The sequence below is a fragment of the Cnephaeus nilssonii genome, assembly GCF_951640355.1.
Source record: "Cnephaeus nilssonii genome assembly, chromosome: 1".
Taxonomy (NCBI): Eukaryota; Metazoa; Chordata; class Mammalia; order Chiroptera; family Vespertilionidae; genus Cnephaeus; species Cnephaeus nilssonii.
Window position 1 is genome coordinate 26,193,005 of NC_137072.1, and position 19,939 is coordinate 26,212,943.

The 19,939-nt window shown below is 41.4% G+C and overlaps 1 protein-coding gene across 1 annotated transcript in view; it reads left to right on the top strand.

Annotated features, from left to right (window-relative positions):
• Positions 1–19,939, top strand: part of CUBN (cubilin) — a 324,986-nt gene that overhangs the window by 175,446 nt on the left and 129,601 nt on the right. The window contains exons 32-34 of the mRNA XM_079772268.1: positions 14,422–14,581; positions 16,276–16,389; positions 18,132–18,242. Of these exons, the coding sequence (XP_079628394.1) occupies positions 14,422–14,581; positions 16,276–16,389; positions 18,132–18,242 (385 nt within the window). The remainder of the gene's footprint in view (positions 1–14,421; positions 14,582–16,275; positions 16,390–18,131; positions 18,243–19,939) is intronic.

Consider the following 19,939-nt stretch of genomic DNA (forward strand, 5'->3'; position numbering starts at 1 on the left):
ATCTGGGACCCATTGGGGGATGTTTGACTGCTGGTTTAGGCCTGATCCCACTAAACCAGCAGTTGGACATCCCTCTCACAATCCGGGATTGCTGGCTCCTAACCACTCGCCTGCCTGCCTGATCACTCCTAACTGCTCCTCTGACTGCCTGATTGCCCCTAACCGCCTCTGCCTCGGCCCCGCCGCTGCGGCTTTGTCCAGAAGGACATCCAGAATGACATCCTGAAGGTCATTTGGCTGTCTGGTCTAATTAGCAAATTACACTTTTATTATTATAGATAATTTTATTCACATATACTTCAAAATCATTTCAGTGAATTTCATCACTTCATAAGTGTGTTATTTTGATACCTTCCAGAATATCCACAAATGAGTTAAGAAGAAAAAAAGTAATAGTGCAGAAAATGAAAACAGAAGCATATTCATATATATTTATAGTTTATTTGCATGAAAAGCTCAATGTTGAAGATTGTCATACCTTGGGAATTATAAAATATGCTGTGTGTTTTCCTTGTGAATTAAAATAGTTTTTGTTTACTCCAGATTTTAATAATTTTAGCCCACACATTTAGTTGGTTTATTTTCTGCATGAGCAAGATGAAAGTTAGTAAAACAAGAAGATAGGAAATTCAATAGAAATATACCTCTTCCCCCCTTTTACTCTCCAATAATCTGAGTCAATATATTCCAGTTCCTAGAAGTGAAAATACAAACATTACTGAGGGAGCTATGTTCTGTTTCAGTAAGGTGATCACGAGTCACTCTGATAGCCTGGGTTTTGATCCTAGAGGAGAGTGTGGGCTGAAGTGCTATATGCACTGCATCCCTATCAGTCCTTGTTCTTTAGTTCTCAAGCAGAGCACCAGTGATTGCTTGTCTTTATGTAGTGCAACTTTTAAAGTATTGGGATGCTCCGCTTTCCTTTTGTGTTATAGTTTACATTTTTCAAAAGAACACACGCACAGTGGCTGTTGTTTGAATTGAAGGGGGCACATGAGGCAGGGAGAATTTCTGGCTGCTGTGGTGATTGAGACCAGATGTGATGAGGTCCCATAGCAGGACACCCAGAGGAGGCCCTGCAGGGGTGGTGGTGGGAAAGCATCCAAGAGATATACCAGAGAGAGAATGCACAGAACACAGGATCCACTGGACTGGGGGTGGGGGGGTGGGGTAGAAGGGAGAGATCTAAAATGGCATTGACTGAGGCAAGAAATAAATAGAAAGGAGGAAATAGGGGAAGAGGGAGAAGACCTCAGTTTGAGATGTTCACTTTCAAAGCTTATGGGATCATACAAGCCATGAGGTCTGGAATGCCATTGGGTATATGAGCCTGGAGCTTGGAGAGGGGCTATTTCCATTGTAGATATTGGTCAACTAACAAATACCTTGGAGATCTTAAAACAGAAGCATATCCATTTGACTTGATACATTCCTGACAGGCAACAAAAGGCAGATTAAGTGGCATTAATACCCATCTGGCTCAGATACTGCAGTACTGTTATGTGAATAGCATTTTGTTATGTCTCTGTATGTGATCATTTACATGTATGACTGGCTAAACACTAAACACTTAAGCATTTCAAATATAACTGTTATTTTAAAAGTTTACATGCTCGTCATATTACATTTTTAGGATACAGAAAAGAAGAAATAAGAAATTGGTGCCATCCATATATTTCAACAGAGGGGCAAACTATTAAAAGTTTGGTTTATTTCCTACACAAACATATACATACAAACACACACATGCAGACTTATACACACATAAACATAGATAGTTGAGGAAATACTGCACATCATTTTGTATCCTGCCTTTTTCACTTAGCATTATTTAATACATTTATTCTTAAAAATATTATCTTTGACTATATAATCAATCATATGGACATACCAGATTCAGTTAGCCGTTAGCTTACTATTTTCCACTTAGATAACATTGGGCTTTTTTTTATTATTATAAAAATGCTATGAAGAGTATATTTATATGTGAATCTTAGTCTACATTCCCTATTGTTTCTTTTATATAAATTCTCTTTTCTTTTTTAAAATTTATCTTTATTGTTGAAAGTATTACAAATGCTCCCTTTTCCCCCTGATTGGCCCCCTCCACCCTACTCTCGCTGCCTCCCCCAGACCTTTACTGCACTATTGTCCATGTACATGAGTGATGCATATACGCCTATAAGTTCTTTGGTTAATCTCATTCTGCCCCCATCCCCCAATTCTCTTTTCTTTAGAATTAACAATATGAAATTATGAAATATTTTAGGTATATAGTGAAGTACAGCCTACATAATGCATGTATAGTATATAATGAACAAAAACATCCTACTGTCTAGACTTGCCAAATATTAATATTTTACCATATTTGTTTCAAATCCTTTATTTCTCCAAAAGAAACAAATTGCTAAAAACACAGTGAAGTCCCTTGTGTAGCCCACACCGATACCATTCCCTGCCCCCAGTCCCAGAAGAAACCACTTAAGAGAATTTGGGTTTATGATTCTCATGGCTATTTTTTATTAAACTATAGTTTACATACAACATTATATGAGTTTCAGGTATAAAACATAGTTATTCTTACATTTTATACCTTATGATATGATTACCACAATAAGTCTGGTAACCATCTATCACTGTACAAAGTTGTTATGATATTATTGACCATGTTCCCTGGGCTATGCATTACATCCTCAAGACTTATTTATTTTATAACTCAAGGTTGTACCTCTTATTTCGCCTTCCATTTTTTCAGCCACTCCTCCACTCTCCTTTCCTCTGGAAACCATCAATTCTCTGTATCTATGACTCTGTTTCTACTTTGTTTTTATTTGTTTGTGTGTTTTTTAGATTCCATATTTAAGTGAAATAATAAAGTATTTGTCTTTCTTTGTCTGACTTATTTCACTTAGCACAATATCTGCTAGGGCCATCCAGGTTGTTACAAATGGTAAGATTTTATTCTTTTTTATTGTTCAATGCTAGAGGCCTGGTGCATGAAATTTCATGCACTGGAGGGGTTCCCTCAGCCTGGCTTGCCCCCTCTCACAGTCCGGGAGCCCTCAAGGGCAGGAGGCGACCTAGCAATCAGGGGAAGGTGATGCCCCATCACACATCTGCTGCTGCTACTGCCAGCAGTACAAGCCTCAATGGGCCCTGGTTACCTGAGCATTGGGTGGCCCTGGGTGGCTGGGCAGCCGCCATCTGAGGCTTGCCTGTGCCTTGGGCCAGCCCTGGGAGGCTGGGGGGCTGAGGGACTCTGGAGGCAGGCGTGCGGAGCAGCCGGACCCGCCTAGGGGTGGGCCCGACCATGCTGTGCACCTGCTGCCCTGGCGGGGCTGAGGGGACTGGGTGCTTCCATCTTGTGGCTGTGGGTGCCGCCATCTTTGAGGGCGTGGCAGTCAATTAGCATATTTCCTCCTTATTGGCTGTGGGCAGCACCACCTTTGTGATGGCATGAAGGTCAATTAACATATTCCCTCTTTATTATATAGGATATATACTGAGTGGCCAGATTATTATGATCTCTGAATGCATAATAATCTGGTCACTCAGTGTGTATGTGTGTGTGTGTGTGTGTGTGTGTGTGTGTATGTATATATATATATATATATATATGTTAGAAGCCTGGTGCATGAATTCGTGCATGGGTGGGGTCTGGCCAGCCTGGCCAGGGGGAGGAGACATGGGCAGTTGGCCGGCCTGCCTGCTGGTTGAACTCCTGGTCGAGGGGGCAATTTGCATATTAGCCTTTTATTATATAGGATTATATAGGATTATATAGGATATACACTGAGTGGCCAGAATATTATGTGTTCAGAGATCATAATAATCTGGCCACTCAGTGTATATATACTAGGGGGCCTGGTGCATGAAATTTGTGCACGGGGGATCCCCTCAGCCCAGCCTGCACCCTCTCTAATCCGGGACCCCTTGGGGGATGTCCGACTGCTGGTTAGGCCCGATCCCGGGGATGGAGCCTAAACCAGCAGTTGAAAATCCCTCTCACAATCCTGGACCACTGGGTCCTAATCTCTTACCTGCCTGCCTGCCTGGTTGCCCCTAACTCCCCCCCGCACCGGCCTGATCACCCCTCACTACCTCTGAGTGCCAGCCTGATTGCCCCTAACTGCCCCCCCTACCGGCCTGGTCGCCCCCAACTGCCCCCCAGTCAGTCTGATCACCCCTCATGCCCCCCCCCCGCCTCGTTGCCCCACACAGCTTGCTGTTCAATCATTTGGTCATCCCTCACTACACCCCTGCTGGCCTGGGCATAGGCAGCCATCTTGTGAGGGTGTGAGGGTTAATTTGCATATTACCTCTTTATTATATAGTATCTATACTAATAAAAGGGTAATATGCTAATTAGACTGGGAGACCTTCTGGGAGACCTTCCGGATGTCCTTCTGGACAAAACCATGGTGGTGGGGCCAAGGCAGAGGTGGTTAGGGGTGATCAGACCAGGAGGGGAGGGCAGTTGGGGTTGATCAGGCTGGTGGGGGGGGGGGCAGTTGGGGCGAGCGGACCAGCAGGCAGAGTGGTTAGGGGTGATCAGGAAGGCAGGCTGCTGAGCGGTTAGGAGTCAGCGGTCCCGGATTGCGAGAGGGATGTCCAACTGCCGGTTTAGGCCCGATCCCACAGGGATCGGGCCTAAACCGGCAGTCAGACATCCCCCAAGGGATCCCATATTGGAGAGGGTGCAGGCCGGGCTGAGGGACACCCCCCCATGTATGAATTTCATGCACCGGGCCACTAGTGTATATCTATATATCTATAGATCTATAGATCTATAGATATATAGATCTATAGATCTATAGATATAGATATATCTATATCTATAGATCTATAGATCTATATATCCATATATCTATATATCTATATAGCTACATATCTATATATCTATATATATATATATATATATATATATATATCTTTTTTATCCATCTATCAATGGACACCTAGGTTGCTTCCATATCTTGCTTATCCTATACTAGAGGCCTGATGCACAAAATTCGTGCAAGAGTAGGCCTTCCTTCCCCCGGCTGCCGGCACTGGCTTCCCTCTGGCACCCAGGACCTGGGCTTCCTTCCAGCCCACTGGCAGGAACCCATACCCCCTCTGCCTGCCTTCCTGATCACCCCTAACCACTCACCTGCTTGCCTGATCACCCCTAACCGCCTCTGCCTCAGCACCCACTGCTGTGGCTTCATCCTGAAGGATGTCTGGAAGGTCGTGCGGTTGTCTGGTCTAATTAATGTATTATACTTTTATTATTATAGACATATATATAAAAAGCCAGTGACCGGAATGCCAGAACGACTGAAATGACTGGAATGACTGGTCACTATGATGCACACTGCAGTGGCCAACAGGCCCTTCAGGGGTGGGCCGACCAGCCAAACTCCCGCAGCCCCTCCCCCCGACCAGCCCTGCCCCCGATTGCCCCCCTACCCTGATTGGGGGCAGGGCTGCCTGGCCAACCTCCCTCAGCCCCTCCCCTCTTCCGACCCAGCCCCTATCGGCCCCCATGGGGGCCGGCCAGCTGGACCCCACCCATGCACGAATTCGTGCACTGGGCCTCCAGTAGCTAATAAAAGGCTAATATGCAAATCGACCAAATGGCAGAACGACCAGTCGCTATGACACACATTGACCACCAGGGGGCAGACACTCAACCAGAAGCAAGGCTCATGGTTGGCAAGCACAGCGATGGTGGTGGGAGCCTCTCCTGCCTCTGTGGCAGCGCTAAGCCATCAGTCAGACATCCCCTGAGGGCTCCCGGACTGCGAGAGGGCACAGGCTGGGCTGAGGGACCCTCCCTTGAGTGCATGAATTTTGTGCACCAGGCCTCTAGATGTAAAAAATTATGCAATGAGCTTTGGGTTCATAAATATTTTTGAATTAGTGATTTTGTTTTCGTTGAATAAATGGCCAGAAGTGGAATTGCTGGGTAATTCTATATTTATTTTTTTGAGTAACCTCCATACTGTATTCCATAGTGGCTGTACTATTTTACACTCTTACTAATAGTGCATGAGGGTTCCTTTTTCTCTATATCCTTGCCAATGCTTATTATATGTTGACTCTTTGATAATAGACATTCTGACAGATTTGAGATAACTCATTGTAGTTTTGATTTGCATTTCTCTGATGATTAATGATGTTGAGCTTCTTTACAGATGTCTATTGGCCATCTGTATGTCCTCTTTGGAGAAGTGGCTATTCAGGTTCCCTGCCCACTTTTTAAATCAGAATGATTTTGTTTTATGTTAACTGGTCTGAGTTCTTTATATTGGATATTAACCTCTTATTAGATATATCATTTGCAAATATCTTCTCTCATTCTGTAGGCTTTTTCGCTCATGGCTATTTTTATGCTTTTTATTATATGTGTGCATCCATCTATAATATACACTATTATTTTGCATGTTAACTTTATGTAAATAATACCACATAATATATATCCTTCCATTTGCTCTTTTCATTCAACAATCTGTTTTTATTATCTTGAGATTAAATGCCCATTCAGATCTAATGCATTCTTTTTGCCATCATTCAATATTACATTTTATGAATTTACCATGAGTCATGTACCCATTCACTCATGTACCCAGTGCACATTAACAGTCGTTATGCAATTCCAATTTTTTGGAAATTGTTCCCAATAATTTTCAATTGCAATGCTTATGATAATGAATACTTTTGTACATATTTCTGAATGCAATCATGCAAGTGTTTCCCTAGTGTGGGCACCTAGAAGTGAAAGGGTTAGCTTTTATATTTACTATATGTTGCCAAATTCCAGTAGAAAATGTATGTATGCAAATTCCTGTCATGAGGTAGGAGAAACTTACCATCATATTCATGATATATATTTTCCACAAAGCTTTCACTACGTTGTCTTATTTGATATTTAAAATGATGAGGTAGTGAGGAGGAATTATCCATCCCTGGTTTTAGATGATGTAACTGATAACCAGAAGCTTCCGAAGTGCCTTGGCAAAAACAAATACCCCAGGTGAATTCAGGACTTCACCCAGGTGTCCTGACTCTAAGAACAGGGTGCTCCTAAGTGTTCTGACCTATGCTGTCCAGGTATTTTGAATCTAAGATCAGTGTGCTCTCCCCTGGGCCTTGCTGGTCAGATGGTAAACAGCGGATGGGCTGGACCCTGTACATAGCTTGTCAGTGAAGGCTGAGCAGCTGAAAGAACGTGAACAATGTGGTTGGAGCCGAGTGTGGATGTCCACATCCATTTAGGTTCCACGTTTTGAGTATTTATGAAGCTGTGATGTGGAATGGGCAAGTGTTGTAAGGAAGGTGTTTGGGAAGGAATACAAATTTTTTAAAGAAAATAACTGCCCTTCCTGAACTAGACTGGATGGATGCCTTGTCATCCCTGACTTAGCCTAGCACATTAATGGATCTAATGAATTATTGAATAATTCATGATAGCCTTACTTCCAAAGAACTAAGGAAGAAACAAAGAAAGAAAACCACAGAATTCCCCATAAAGGTAACCGGCATTCATGGAGAAATTATCAGAAGCCAGGCCCCACGTATTGCCCCAGTGACTCCTCACTCTGACCCTATGAGAGCCAACTATTGAAAGGAAAGTGAAGGTGTCACACTTTCCTCCCTTTGCACACATGAATTAGCCTATCAGTTGTTACACAAACAGCACCTGAGACCGCCAGTGACCTATCATCCTGCGTAATATTTTCAGGAATTCTTGTGTGAAGAAGGAAGGAGAGAGGGGAAGTATCCATTTATTGCCACTGTTAAAATTTCAAACCATCTGTCTTTTCTTACATGGTTGTTTCCTTCCTCTCTACCCCTTATTAAGATAAAACTGGAATTTAGACCCCTTTTATTTATTTCTCCAAAATGCCACAGACTTGAGACTCTTTCTGTGTAGGAGACTTTGATTAAATATTTTAGGTACTGGCAGGTGATTACAGCAGAAAGCGGAAGAGCAGTTGAATTAAAATGTGATATTAGACTTCCTTGTCCTTAAAATGTCATGGTCATTCATTCTCCAATACTTCATTTCACTCCCCCTGTATTAGTTTTCTATTGCTACATAACAAATGATCCCAAAACTTACTGGCTTAAACAACAGCATGTAGAGTTTCTGAGTTTGGAATCCATGTGTAGCTTACCGGAGTCTTTCCTAGCTCAGTCACAGTTCTCTGCAAACTATTGGCCGGTGTCCTCCCTCAGCTCCCTGCCCTGCAGGCCTCTCTACAGGGTGTGTCATAACACAGAGCTAGCTTCATCAGAGCGACCGATATACCGGCAGAACGGCAAAGAGAGTGACAACAGGAGGGAGAGTGCTGGCAAGATGGAAGTGTCCATCTTCCATCACCTAATCATGGAAGTGGCATCCTATTACTTTTGCTTTTAATCTGCTTATTAGAAGCAAGTCACTAGGACCACTCCACGTGCCAGGGGAGGAGACTGCACAAGAGCACGGATTTTTGGAGCCAGGTCATCAGAAGTTGCAGCCCCCATAGTCCCAACTGATTGATTTCCGTGGATTCTGTCTCCTACTCAGGCTCCTGCTGCATCAACATGGCTGGGCAAACCACTGTCCTTGTGACTTTTTGTTTTTGCCTCCATAGGTCTCCAGTTTCCTCCCGCTAAGCTTTATTCATTTCTTAAATAGGAATGTAGCTCTCCCCCATCTCACTTTAAATAGTAGAGGCTGATATCTATTAAGTACTTAAAATGTGCTAGGAACTATCCTAAGTACTATATATCTTTTAATCCATTTCATTCTGATGAACAATATGAGCTGTGTTCTCATGTCCATTTCATTTTACAGATTGGGAAGCCGGAGGATAGAGAGGTGAGAAACTTGTCTAAAATAACATTAAAAAAAAAACCCACAACATATCTCACAGCCATTCTCTGAGAGCCTGTGAAGGTGTTTTGCTATACAAAGAGCTTTTCTCTCTGAAAGAAATCCTGGCACCAGCTTCCAAATAATGCATCCTGTAAAATAATGCATATTTCTCTCAGCATTAAGTGTATGGCAACGGAAAGCGTTCTTTTTGCTTAGCTCCTTTATTTTCTCAAATTATCAGTCCTTAGGACTCTGACCATAGGCCTCTATAAATATCATCAGAAAGGGATGCTAGTCTCTGTCTCAGTTTTGCTCCCCATATTACTTTATGCTGGAGATGACATGTGTGAACTTGGAAAAAGGGCTAACGTTTGCCCAGATCTCCTTAAGATTTTAAAGCATCAGTGTTAAAATTCATAAATGATTGGCTTGGTTTTAACTCTGGCTAGAATTTAGGGCAGAGATTTTCAACCTTTTTCATCTCACTGGACACGTAAACTTAATTACTAAACTTCTGTGGCACATCAAAAAATATGTTTTTTTGCTGCTCTGACAAAAAAACAACACGTGTAATTTTTATTCATTCACACCAGATGACTATTGCTGTGTTGCCTATTGTCATTTCTTATTTGACAATCTAAGGGAAAAGGTCAGTGCCTGTGACTAAATAGTCAAGTATTGCATGTTTTAAAATTTCTTGTGGCACACCAGTTGAAAATCTCTGGCTTAGGGTATGGATGGTTCCTGATAGTACTGCATAGGTCATGTGTTCTGCATACTCGTCCTTGGGATTGGTCTGATGTCCTCCGCCCACCTCCCGCTTTCCATGTCTTCTCACAGCTGGCGAAAGGCTGGTACAGTCAGTGAGAAGGCATCTGGGAGCAGTGTGTGTGGCCTCTGCCCTGGGATTGGACCCTCCTCCATTGCCCTTTGGGACCAGAATGCAGAAAGCCTGCCCAGAAAGCAGCCCCAACTGACCTCTAACCCACTGTAAATAGCCTCTTTTACCCACAGCCGTGTCTGCTATGCATTTACACACTCTAATCCAAGAGAGGGGACAGTTTTTTCTTAACTCTGGGTTTTTCTCAATCTTATCCTATTTTTTTTTTTTTGGGGGGGGGGTGTGGGAGGGCATAGACTCCTATATGCATTTATTTATTTGAACACCAAACATTTGTAGTCTGTGACATGAACGTTTTTTTCTTTTTAAAAGTCTCCTACTTATACAATAAAATTAAGGTTTGGTATTATGAATATGTATTCTGGTATCTGGAAATTTTACAGAACTCTGGATACTTTCTAAAGAGACCAACTTTTCTGTTAAAATTAGATTACCACTTAACTAGATCTGCCTGTTTTCAGAGCCCCTGTAGTGTTAACTCTCAGGAATAGTGGCTACTTTTTCTTTGGTGTATTCAACTTCAAAATTTTATTTTACTAACATCAGATCAGAAAAGTCAATTCCCAGACCTAGAAAACTCTCAGCAGTAGACTTCAATAAGAATTCTATATCTATAAGTTATATGACTACATGTGTAAGCCAATAGTAGTATAATTTGTTAGCTTTATCTGGGGCACTAAATGGAAGTAAGGAAAAAGGCATATCGATAATTTTCATGACCTTAGAATTTTAAATAAATAGGAACAAGTTTCCTATATTTTCTTCCTTGCATTTTTCCTTATAATTTTAAAATTAAAACTTAAATTGATTTAATATTATAAGTGTAATAACACTCTTAAAAGAATTGCTATTCTAAACTATTAAAAAAAACTGTCTCCTTGATAACCTGAGGTATACTTTTATATAATAACAACTAGGTACATATAACTTAATAATTCTAAAAAGCATTTTATTATTATTTTTTAAAATCCTCACCTGAGGATATTTTTCCATTGAATTTTAGAGAGCGGAAGATAAAGAGAAAGACAGAGAGAAATATTGATGTGAGAGAAATGCATTGATTGGTTGCCTCCTGCACACGCCCAACCAGGGCCCAGGCTGGGGAGGAGCCTGCAACAGAGGTACGGGCCCTTGACTGGAATCGAACTTGGGACCCTTCAGTCCACAGGCCAATGCTCTATCTACTGAGCCAAACTTGCTAGGGTCTAAAAAGCATTTTAAAGAGGAGTAACATAATATAATGTAGAAATTGGAGAAAGAATTAAGTTCCTGACTCTTGGATCACTAGTTCCCATTGTCACAAGCTTCCATTGTCACTAGTTCCCATTGTCACAAGCTTCCATTGTCACTAGCTTCCATTGTCACTAGCTCCCATTGTCACTAGCTCCCATTGTCACTAGTTCCCATTGTCACTAGCTCTCATTGCCATAAGCTCCCATTGTCACTAGCTCCCATTGTCACTAGTTCCCATTGTCACTAGCTTCCATTGTCACTAGCTCCCATTGTCACTAGCTTCCATTGTCACTAGCTCCCATTGTCACTAGTTCCCATTGTCACTAGTTCCCATTGTCACTGGCTCCCATTGTCACTAGCTCCCATTGTCACTAGCTCCCTTGTCACTAGCTCCTTTGTCACTAGCTCCCATTGTCACAAGCTTCCATTGTCACTAGTTCCCATTGCCACAAGCTTCCATTGTCACTAGCTCCCATTGTCACTAGTTCCCATTGTCACAAACTTCCATTGTCACTGGCTCCCATTGTCACTAGTTCCCATTGTCACTAGCTCCCATTGTCATGAGCTCCCATTGTCACTAGCTCCCATTATCATAAGCTCCCATTGTCACTAGTTCCCATTGCCACAAGCTTCCATTGTCACTAGTTCCCATTGTCACTAGCTCCCATTGTCATGAGCAGCTCCCATTGTCATGAGCTTCCTTTGTCACTAGTTCCCATTGGATAAGACAATACTTAATAGCTAGCACACTTGTTAAGTCTCACTTTAATCATTTTTAAAAAATCACATGGTTTGAGGACTAAGTTAGAACGTGAAAGTTCTACAGTGTGAATCATGTTTAGGGTGCCATTGCTATATACTTTTGATTTGGGGAAAGTTGGGATCCTTCTACTTGGGATTCATTCCTTGGGAAGCAATACTTCAGCCATATGAATTTCAGCAGAGTCCTGCAAATCCGAGGTCTCTGAGGTTGGGGTGGGGGGCTGGAAAACATGGAGACCCTCTGGAAGATGTGCCCTCTCAAAGGATTGCAGGCACTGCCTCCTTCATGTGACTTTCTAAAGTTTCCAGCTTTAACTTTCTATGTTACTCTTTCCTTTATTTATTTATTTATTTATTTATTTATTTATTTATTTATTTATTGCTTAAGAGGATTGCAATAATTCAGAGAAAAAAAAAAGGAGTTTAGAAAGGCAAGGAACAATATCCATTCACTCACTAGAGCTCTGAATTTAGGGAGAAATAAAGAAGAAATAAAGAATCTCGCTTTTGTAAGTTCATGGATTTGTAAAAATACTCTGAATGATGTGTTGTTGCTACTTGGGGGTGTCTATAAACTTCATAGAACCTGAGTGTTCCACTAGAATTTAAGAAATGTTGTTCTATATGAACAAACAATCAAATCACCTTAATAGAAGCAAGTAGTCTTGACCAAGAATCAATTAGTATACTTTCTCAGACCCTGTAACCCTGGACATTTTAGAAGGTAGTCTCTAGAGCAAGTATTAATATAATATTACTGAAGCCCTAGGTTGTTATAGTTATCACCTTAGGAAAGTAGAAAACCAAGTATAGAAATAATAAAGTCTTTAATTAAACCAATGATGATAAATTGGAAAGTAAGGTTAAGTGTAAATGTCCTAAGAGGTTCTGTAATATGGTTTATACGTTATTTTGACTACTTTTTAAGGTGTCCAAATTATTTTTAAAAAAGCAGTCAGACTAGATTAGAAAGTATATTTTGAATTGGTTAAGAAAATGTAAGCCCAGCTGGTGTGGCTCAGTGGTTGAGCATTGACCTATGAACCAGGTGGTCATGGTTTGATTTCAGGTCAGGGCACATGCCTGGGTTGAGGGCTCAATCCCCAGTAGGGGGCATACAGGAGGCAGCCGATCAATGATTCGCTCTCATCATTGATGTATCTATCTCTCTCTCCCTCTCCCTTCTCTCTGATATCAATAAAAATATATTTTAAAAAAGAAAAGAAAATGTCATCTAGAGTTTAATCCATCTTTAAATGTTGAATAAAAATCAGTTTTAATGTTTATTTAAGGGATATATAGATTTAAAATTTGACCATTAATCTTAAAAAAGAAAATAATTGCTGCATCAGAATCACATTTATTTAAAATTCATTATTGTAAAATCTTTAGTCCCCCCTTGTGAGAGAATTACAAACTCTATAAGTGTTTGATTCACATACTTGTATAAATTCAACTGAGAATAGCCTCCCAATTATATTCATGCTCTAAAAAGAACATTGATTTTAATCATCATTAGATATTTAGTCATTGGTGTATCCCTTCCTTGTATTAAATCCATGAACTTTAAATTTTTTCCTAAGACTTTCTTATGATAGCTAAATGACATTTTTTGAGTGAAACAATAATACTTTAATTTCTTATTTTAATCCCACTCTGGTAGTTGGCCATTTGATGCATCTATTCTACTCAATTGGTATCTTGCATTTGATAAAATTAGAGTTTCAATTCTGTGCTCTAGAATCTAGCTGTTTCCACATGACCTGCTCCCTCGCAGGAATGTGTGACTTGGCCACATTATTTGGGCTCTTTGTGCATCAGATGAGGGATTCTTGGGAGGAGAAAATGGGATAAATGTACGTGAAGAGCTGAGTCCAGTTCCTGGCACATAGTAAGCACTTAATGAATAGTTGCTATTATTATTATCACTCAAAGAAAAAGAACTCATTTACCACTGGTTTGCACAAAAGAGCATTAAAAATTTCACACAGAGTTCCAAGGAAATGAGCCAACTTCAATTTCAGAAACCAATACAGCAATTTTGAGTGCCTATAATGAAAACTCTATTCCATTGGTAAGTGTGGGAGGCCACCTAGTTCCAGCACAGTACTAGGTGGACACAGGGCCCAATATATATTTTCTTAATATTTGAGGTAATTTTCTAAATTAAACTCACATCACTATGTCACTTGGATGAACTCTGTCATTTCTCTTCCTTCTTAACCATGACCGTCTGAAGAACAAAAAGTGCTAGCAAATGGTGGGTTTCTGAAAAGACATGGTGACCCATCATTGTTTTTCATCGATGGCTCCTGTATTCATTCTTGCATCAAACATTTTCGGTACATGTTGTGGGTATGGCCTATGATGTGACTGCCTTGGAGTTAGAGGAGGAAGGAGGGCTGTGAGAGCAAAGGTGTTTATGAAGACATCCGGGGATCTAATAGTGCTCTGGCCGAGACTCTCCTACTGAAATCACCATCATGTCCCTAGAAATGGCCAAAGACTCAGACATTCCCATGAAACTGTGTGACACGACAACAGAATAAAGCCTTCGATCTGGCAATGTTTTGTTTTCCACTGTCTCACCAATGTGCAGATAGTCCATGGAACATAGGCCTTTTAGATGAAAGTATGAAGTTCGGAACCATTATTTTCCCATTGTCTTTCTTTGTAGGCATATGATGGTTTAAGCTCCGCAACTACCCGCCTTGCCCGTGCTTGTGGAAGACAGCAGCTGACTAACCCCATCACCTCTTCAGGAAATAGCCTCTTTGTGAGATTTCAGTCTGGCCCTTCTAGACAGAGCAGGGGCTTCCAAGCTCATTTCAGGCAAGGTAGGTACAGGGTGGGTCTCTCTGAGGCACCGGCCATCTCTCCTTAAGTGCCTCTCTTGGTGCTACAATAAAATGAGACCAATCTTTAGAAATTGGTCCCGGCTTTCTACTTCATATGCAACAACTTAAATAAAACCAAGGAACTATGATTTGCAATTATTCCATTTATTGATCCTTTCAATTTACCATTGTCTAGCTTGGTGCCAACTTCCTTTGAATCTCTGGAACTCTCCGACAAGTTTTCAGAACAATACTTACAAGTGACTTTAATACTAGAGATATGATTTCTAAGTGTCTATCCAAATTCATTTGTCCATAGATAAATTACCTAACATTTATCCAAGGTTGTACATGAAAAGGAGATAAACCACTATAAATTACAACTTGCTTGTAATGTAGAGTCAGATTTTAACCCTTGAATCTTGCCACTGTCCACCTGCCAGTGTTGTTTTTCATTGTTTTTGTTCTTAAATCACCACTTTCCAGTTCTTCTGACTAGACCTTTTTATTCATTGCCTTTGATCTGGTAATTCTTAGAGATCAGAGAGGGAACCCAGAACAAGAAGCGTTGTGAGTTGGCTTCTGTAGGCCTCTGATTTTATTCAGATGACCTTTGTCATTTCAAATAAGTTTAGTCTGCTTGGCCACTTGTGTGTTTCAGTGTGCTTGCTTGCATTCCATAGTAGAGAACCCTGGCTAGGGAGAGTTTCTGGATCGAGGCCTCCTAAAGACATACCATGCACTTCGGAGCAAGACAGACTGCATACATCAACCACTCTCTGCTTCCAAAGAAAAAACAGTTTCTGAATACATTTTTTCCCCATTTAATTAATCACTTATGCTTTGCTTCAGAGTAAAAAACAGTCCCCAGTGGATCTTCTCTTGGACCATAACAGCCTCCTCAATCTCACCATCCTTTCTCCATCTTCCTTCAAAGTAAACTCACAAAAGCCTCGTTCTGATCATGCCCTTGGAAGTGGCAATATCTGTCTGGCACCGCACTGCCTAGGGAATGGCGCCCGAGCTCCTTCAGACATTACCCAAGGCCCAGGAACCTGCTCTGATCTTTTATTCAGTGTCACTTCCAACTCCCCGCAGGGCCCCACACTTCAGCCAAGTCTTTGTAGATGCAGTCCTTACTGTCCTCTGTATTTCTGCTCAGGCTGCCCTCCCCCAGAACTACCTTCCTCACCCCCAATTCCTCCTCCAGCCACTATCTCCTCCATGACACTCCTCTTCCACTCTCACTGGCAACAGACTCTCTCTCTTCTCATTCCCATAGAGTTTTGCACTTTTCTGATAATCCACAGCCATTCTTGTGTTCAATTGCATATTGATTTTCCTAGAAAAAAAAAAGGTGTCCATAAAAAGATTATTTCTATACCTATAATTATGAGTAGGCAGAGTAAGTGAATCAATGCCAGAGTTTGAGTGTTTCAGTCAACTCATAGCCATTTAATCTGCTGTTCTATGTGGCTCCCCACTTCCTGGAATTGAAGGATATGGTTATAAATGTACAGAGAAAAGCCATTTCTCATAGCTAATGTGCAGCTTCCTCAGCAGATTACTTCCTTGGCCTGAATTTCGGAAATAAGGAAAAATCAATTATGTTTACATTCATCAAATAATTGTTGTGCATAGTCAGTGGACATCCAGAGTACATGACATGTGTGTGTGTGTTTGTGTGTCCTCAGTCTGTGGAGGCTACATCCTCACGAACTCCTTTGATACAATATCCTCGCCATTGTTCCCTGCCAAGTATCCAGACAATCAGAACTGCAGCTGGATAATTCAAGCTCAACCCCCATGTAAGTAACAAAAACAAAGAAGGAAAGGAATGCAGGATGGATGGTGTCCGTGGGAAAGTCCGTCCATGACTAATGTTCTTATCTCTTCCGAGGTAACAATTGATGACCTTCCTCTTTTTATTTTTTTGAAGTCCCAATTCCTGCTCTGCACAAGAACAAACATTTCCTAATTTGATAGAAAAGTTATTTTACATTTTCTTCTTAATTTAAAATTTGTTTTACGTTCCTAAGGCCTCGCAAAGAAAAAGAAACACCCTATAACCCTACTGCATTGACAGGCATGTGAGATGGGGGGTAAGCAAAACTAATTGATAAATAAGTAAACAATTTTTGACACCTATGCCTTGGGTGTAGCAGATGCACAAAAACAGTTGCCATATGGATAAATGAATAAGAACCATAGACTGGAAAATTAATAACTCATAGTTTGGAAATTCAATGCCTTGAGCATATTGCTCTTTAATCAAAGTGGAAGTTAATTATAAAACCTGATCTCTCCTGCAGTGCTTGTATTTAAAAAAAAATCCCAGCACAGGCCTGGAAGAAACACTTAATGAGTACTTACATTATTTTGTTTTTGGAATACTGGAGTCTTATTTTTGGACCTGGTAATAATCTGGTGGTAAAACCTTACCACATGTCACAGACAAAGAGAATGAGGAGACCCTTCAGGACTCAAGCCGTGACCTGAGAGCGGGTGACCCTGGGGCCATTATGAATCTTGTTTCAGATGAGCCCTGCCATTCCTTGAGGTTTTCAGGAAAAATTTATGATTTCAGACATAATGTGAGAAAGGCATTAAGCTCTTGACTCCACTCTACAATTAATGACCTGGGTGATAACAGGGAAGTCACTTAAGCTAATGAGGCCCCATTAGCTCATCTAAAAAAAATGATGAGTTTGGCTTAACTATTCTCTAACACATTTCCTGGGATGTCAAGAGTTAACAAATGGATATGTTTACTGATATGCACAGACTTTGGTGGATGGTGATGTAATCCTTAGCCAATTGCTGCCTGGAGCGTGGAGCCCCAAAGCAAGTTGCCAGCCCTCCAGAAACTGAGCCTTAGGTAAAGAGGGCCCCTGCCTTCAGCCAGCAGCTCTGCCCTCAGGATAATGTATGATGAATTGTGATGCATTTAGATGAGATCTCACGGGTTCAAAGCCAGCATCAGGGGAAGATCCTGTTCCGAGGACAGGGACCCTGGAAGAAGGACAAAAGGAAAGCATACACAGGCACTGCATACACAGGCACTTGCTGTTCTGCAAGTAATTCAAAGCTTTCTTTTGAAATGACTGAACCACAGGGCCCCGGCCTTACAGTGCTAGGTAGGAAATGCGTGACAGGAAGAAGAATGTGTCTTATTTACAATCGCACAGAAAGAACCAGGACTTAAGGAACGATTCTACTGAGAAAAATACTTAGGAGAAGAACATAGCTATGGCTGAAATAAAAGTGTGTAAAGCCTACATTTTCCAACAAGATGTTCCCCATTATGCATGGAGGACAGCTACCCAGGAGTCCTCTTCTTTACCGGCATTTCAGCATCTCAGATTCTCTAGGTGTTTTCAGCAGAGAACTTGTCACTTTCCCTCTTCATCCCCTCAACTCCTGGGCAGCTCTGCCCATTTCAGTGCTTCCTGCTGGAGAACCCACGCATGAATCATCAGAGGTAAAATTTCCCTCCCTGTATGTTCTGTTTGCCAGTACGCTATTAAATAGACTTCTCTTTTTCTTACAGTCAATCATATTACCCTCTCCTTTACTCACTTTGGACTTGAAAGCAGCACAACATGCACACGAGACTTTTTAGAAATTTTGGATGGCAACTATGGCGACGCGCCCCTCCGAGGTACCGTGCCTGGAGTCCTCTCCTTTCTGTCTGTGGCCTTGGCTGGGTTTTATTTATATTCTGGCATGTCTGTGTGCTGTCATTCAAGGTCAGAATGTTTCCAATAAACATGAAGAGCAGCATAAGCCAAGTAAAGATAATTAGGGGATAAGAAACTGGAATTCAATGTGGGGTTCAAGAAACTCAGCTTGTTCATATTCAAGGACATGAATAGTTTATGCATGTTTTTAAATTTAAAAGTTGCAAACACTTAGATAGTAGTGAAATGCAGTCTACCCCAGCATTAAATAGCATTCTGTGAGAAATTTCTCAATATTTGACCACAGTTCTTATATTCAAATTAAGCATGTTTTTATTTTCTGGTTTTGTCCTTGGTGGAAGCAAAAAAATAATGATAAGTAAATAAGTAATCTGGATTGGGTTTGTAAAACACCCCAGTAAAACTAAATATTGCAGCTATCTAGGTTCTAAAATGTCCTAAAAATAATCTCAAGTTATTTAAATGTTCTCCATGAGTTACTTATATTTGAGCATCTCCTGGCAAAGTAGAAGACGAGCGCCCTCAGAGAAGGGATTTTGTTGGGCTCAATTCCCAGTACCCAGAACAGTGCCTGAGACAATAGCGGGCAAGCAATCAATACGCTCTGCTCTGTGCCCACTTCTGATTGTATTGCTTTTTATCTCTAAGCATTTGACCAAGAATGAGGGTATATTATTTAACAAACACATCTAGAACTCACCTCGTGCTGAGCACTATTGTGAGAACTTAGTAAATAGTACCTCAATCCTCATACCCTTATGATAGAGGTTTCATTATTTATTGATATTCTCTTTGCTCAAGTGGGGAAGCTGAGGCTCAGAGAACTTAAGTAACTTGCCCAGGTCATGTGACTAGTAAATGGTAGAGCTCAGAGTTAAATCCAGGTATTCTGGTTCTAGCAGTCACACTTTTCTTGGCTATAATATTTTGATTTTAAGCACTGGCACATTTATTTGTGCATTTATTACTGTACTAGAGATTTTAGCATTAGTTATATTTGGAGCCAGGCCATCTACATTGTTCTCAGCTTCCCCTAATGTCCTTTATCATGTTTATAAATCATCTCTCCTATGCTTCTATTTATAGTTTATTTTTAATTCTCAGGCATTGTTTCAAACACTGACGCGATTTAAATGGTTCACCTAATAGTGATTGCCTCTGTTTGCTTCGGTTTCTTGTGAATCTAGTAAATCTGTTTACTAGAAATATTGGCCTATGCTCTGTTATCATTCACTATAGGCCCGGTGCATGAAATTCGTGCACTGGAGAGGCGGTGGGGGGGGGGGGGGGGTGTGTCCCTCAGCCCAGCCTCCACCCTCTCCAATTTGGGACCCCTCAGGGGATGACCTAAACCGGCAGTCAAACATCCCTCTCACAATCCAGGACTGCTGGCTCTCAACCATTCGCCTGCCTGCCTGCCTGATGGCCCTTAACTGCTTCTGCCTGCCAGCCTGATTGCCCCCTAACCACTCCCCTGCCAGCCTGATTGACACCTAACTGCTCCCCTGCTGGCCCGATCACCCCCAACTGCCCTCCCCTGCTGGCCAATCGCCTTGAACTGCCCTCCCCTGCCAGCCATCTTGTGACCACATGGGGGTGGCCATCTTGTGTGCGAGGGTGTGATCGTCAATTTGCATATTACCTCTTTATTATATAG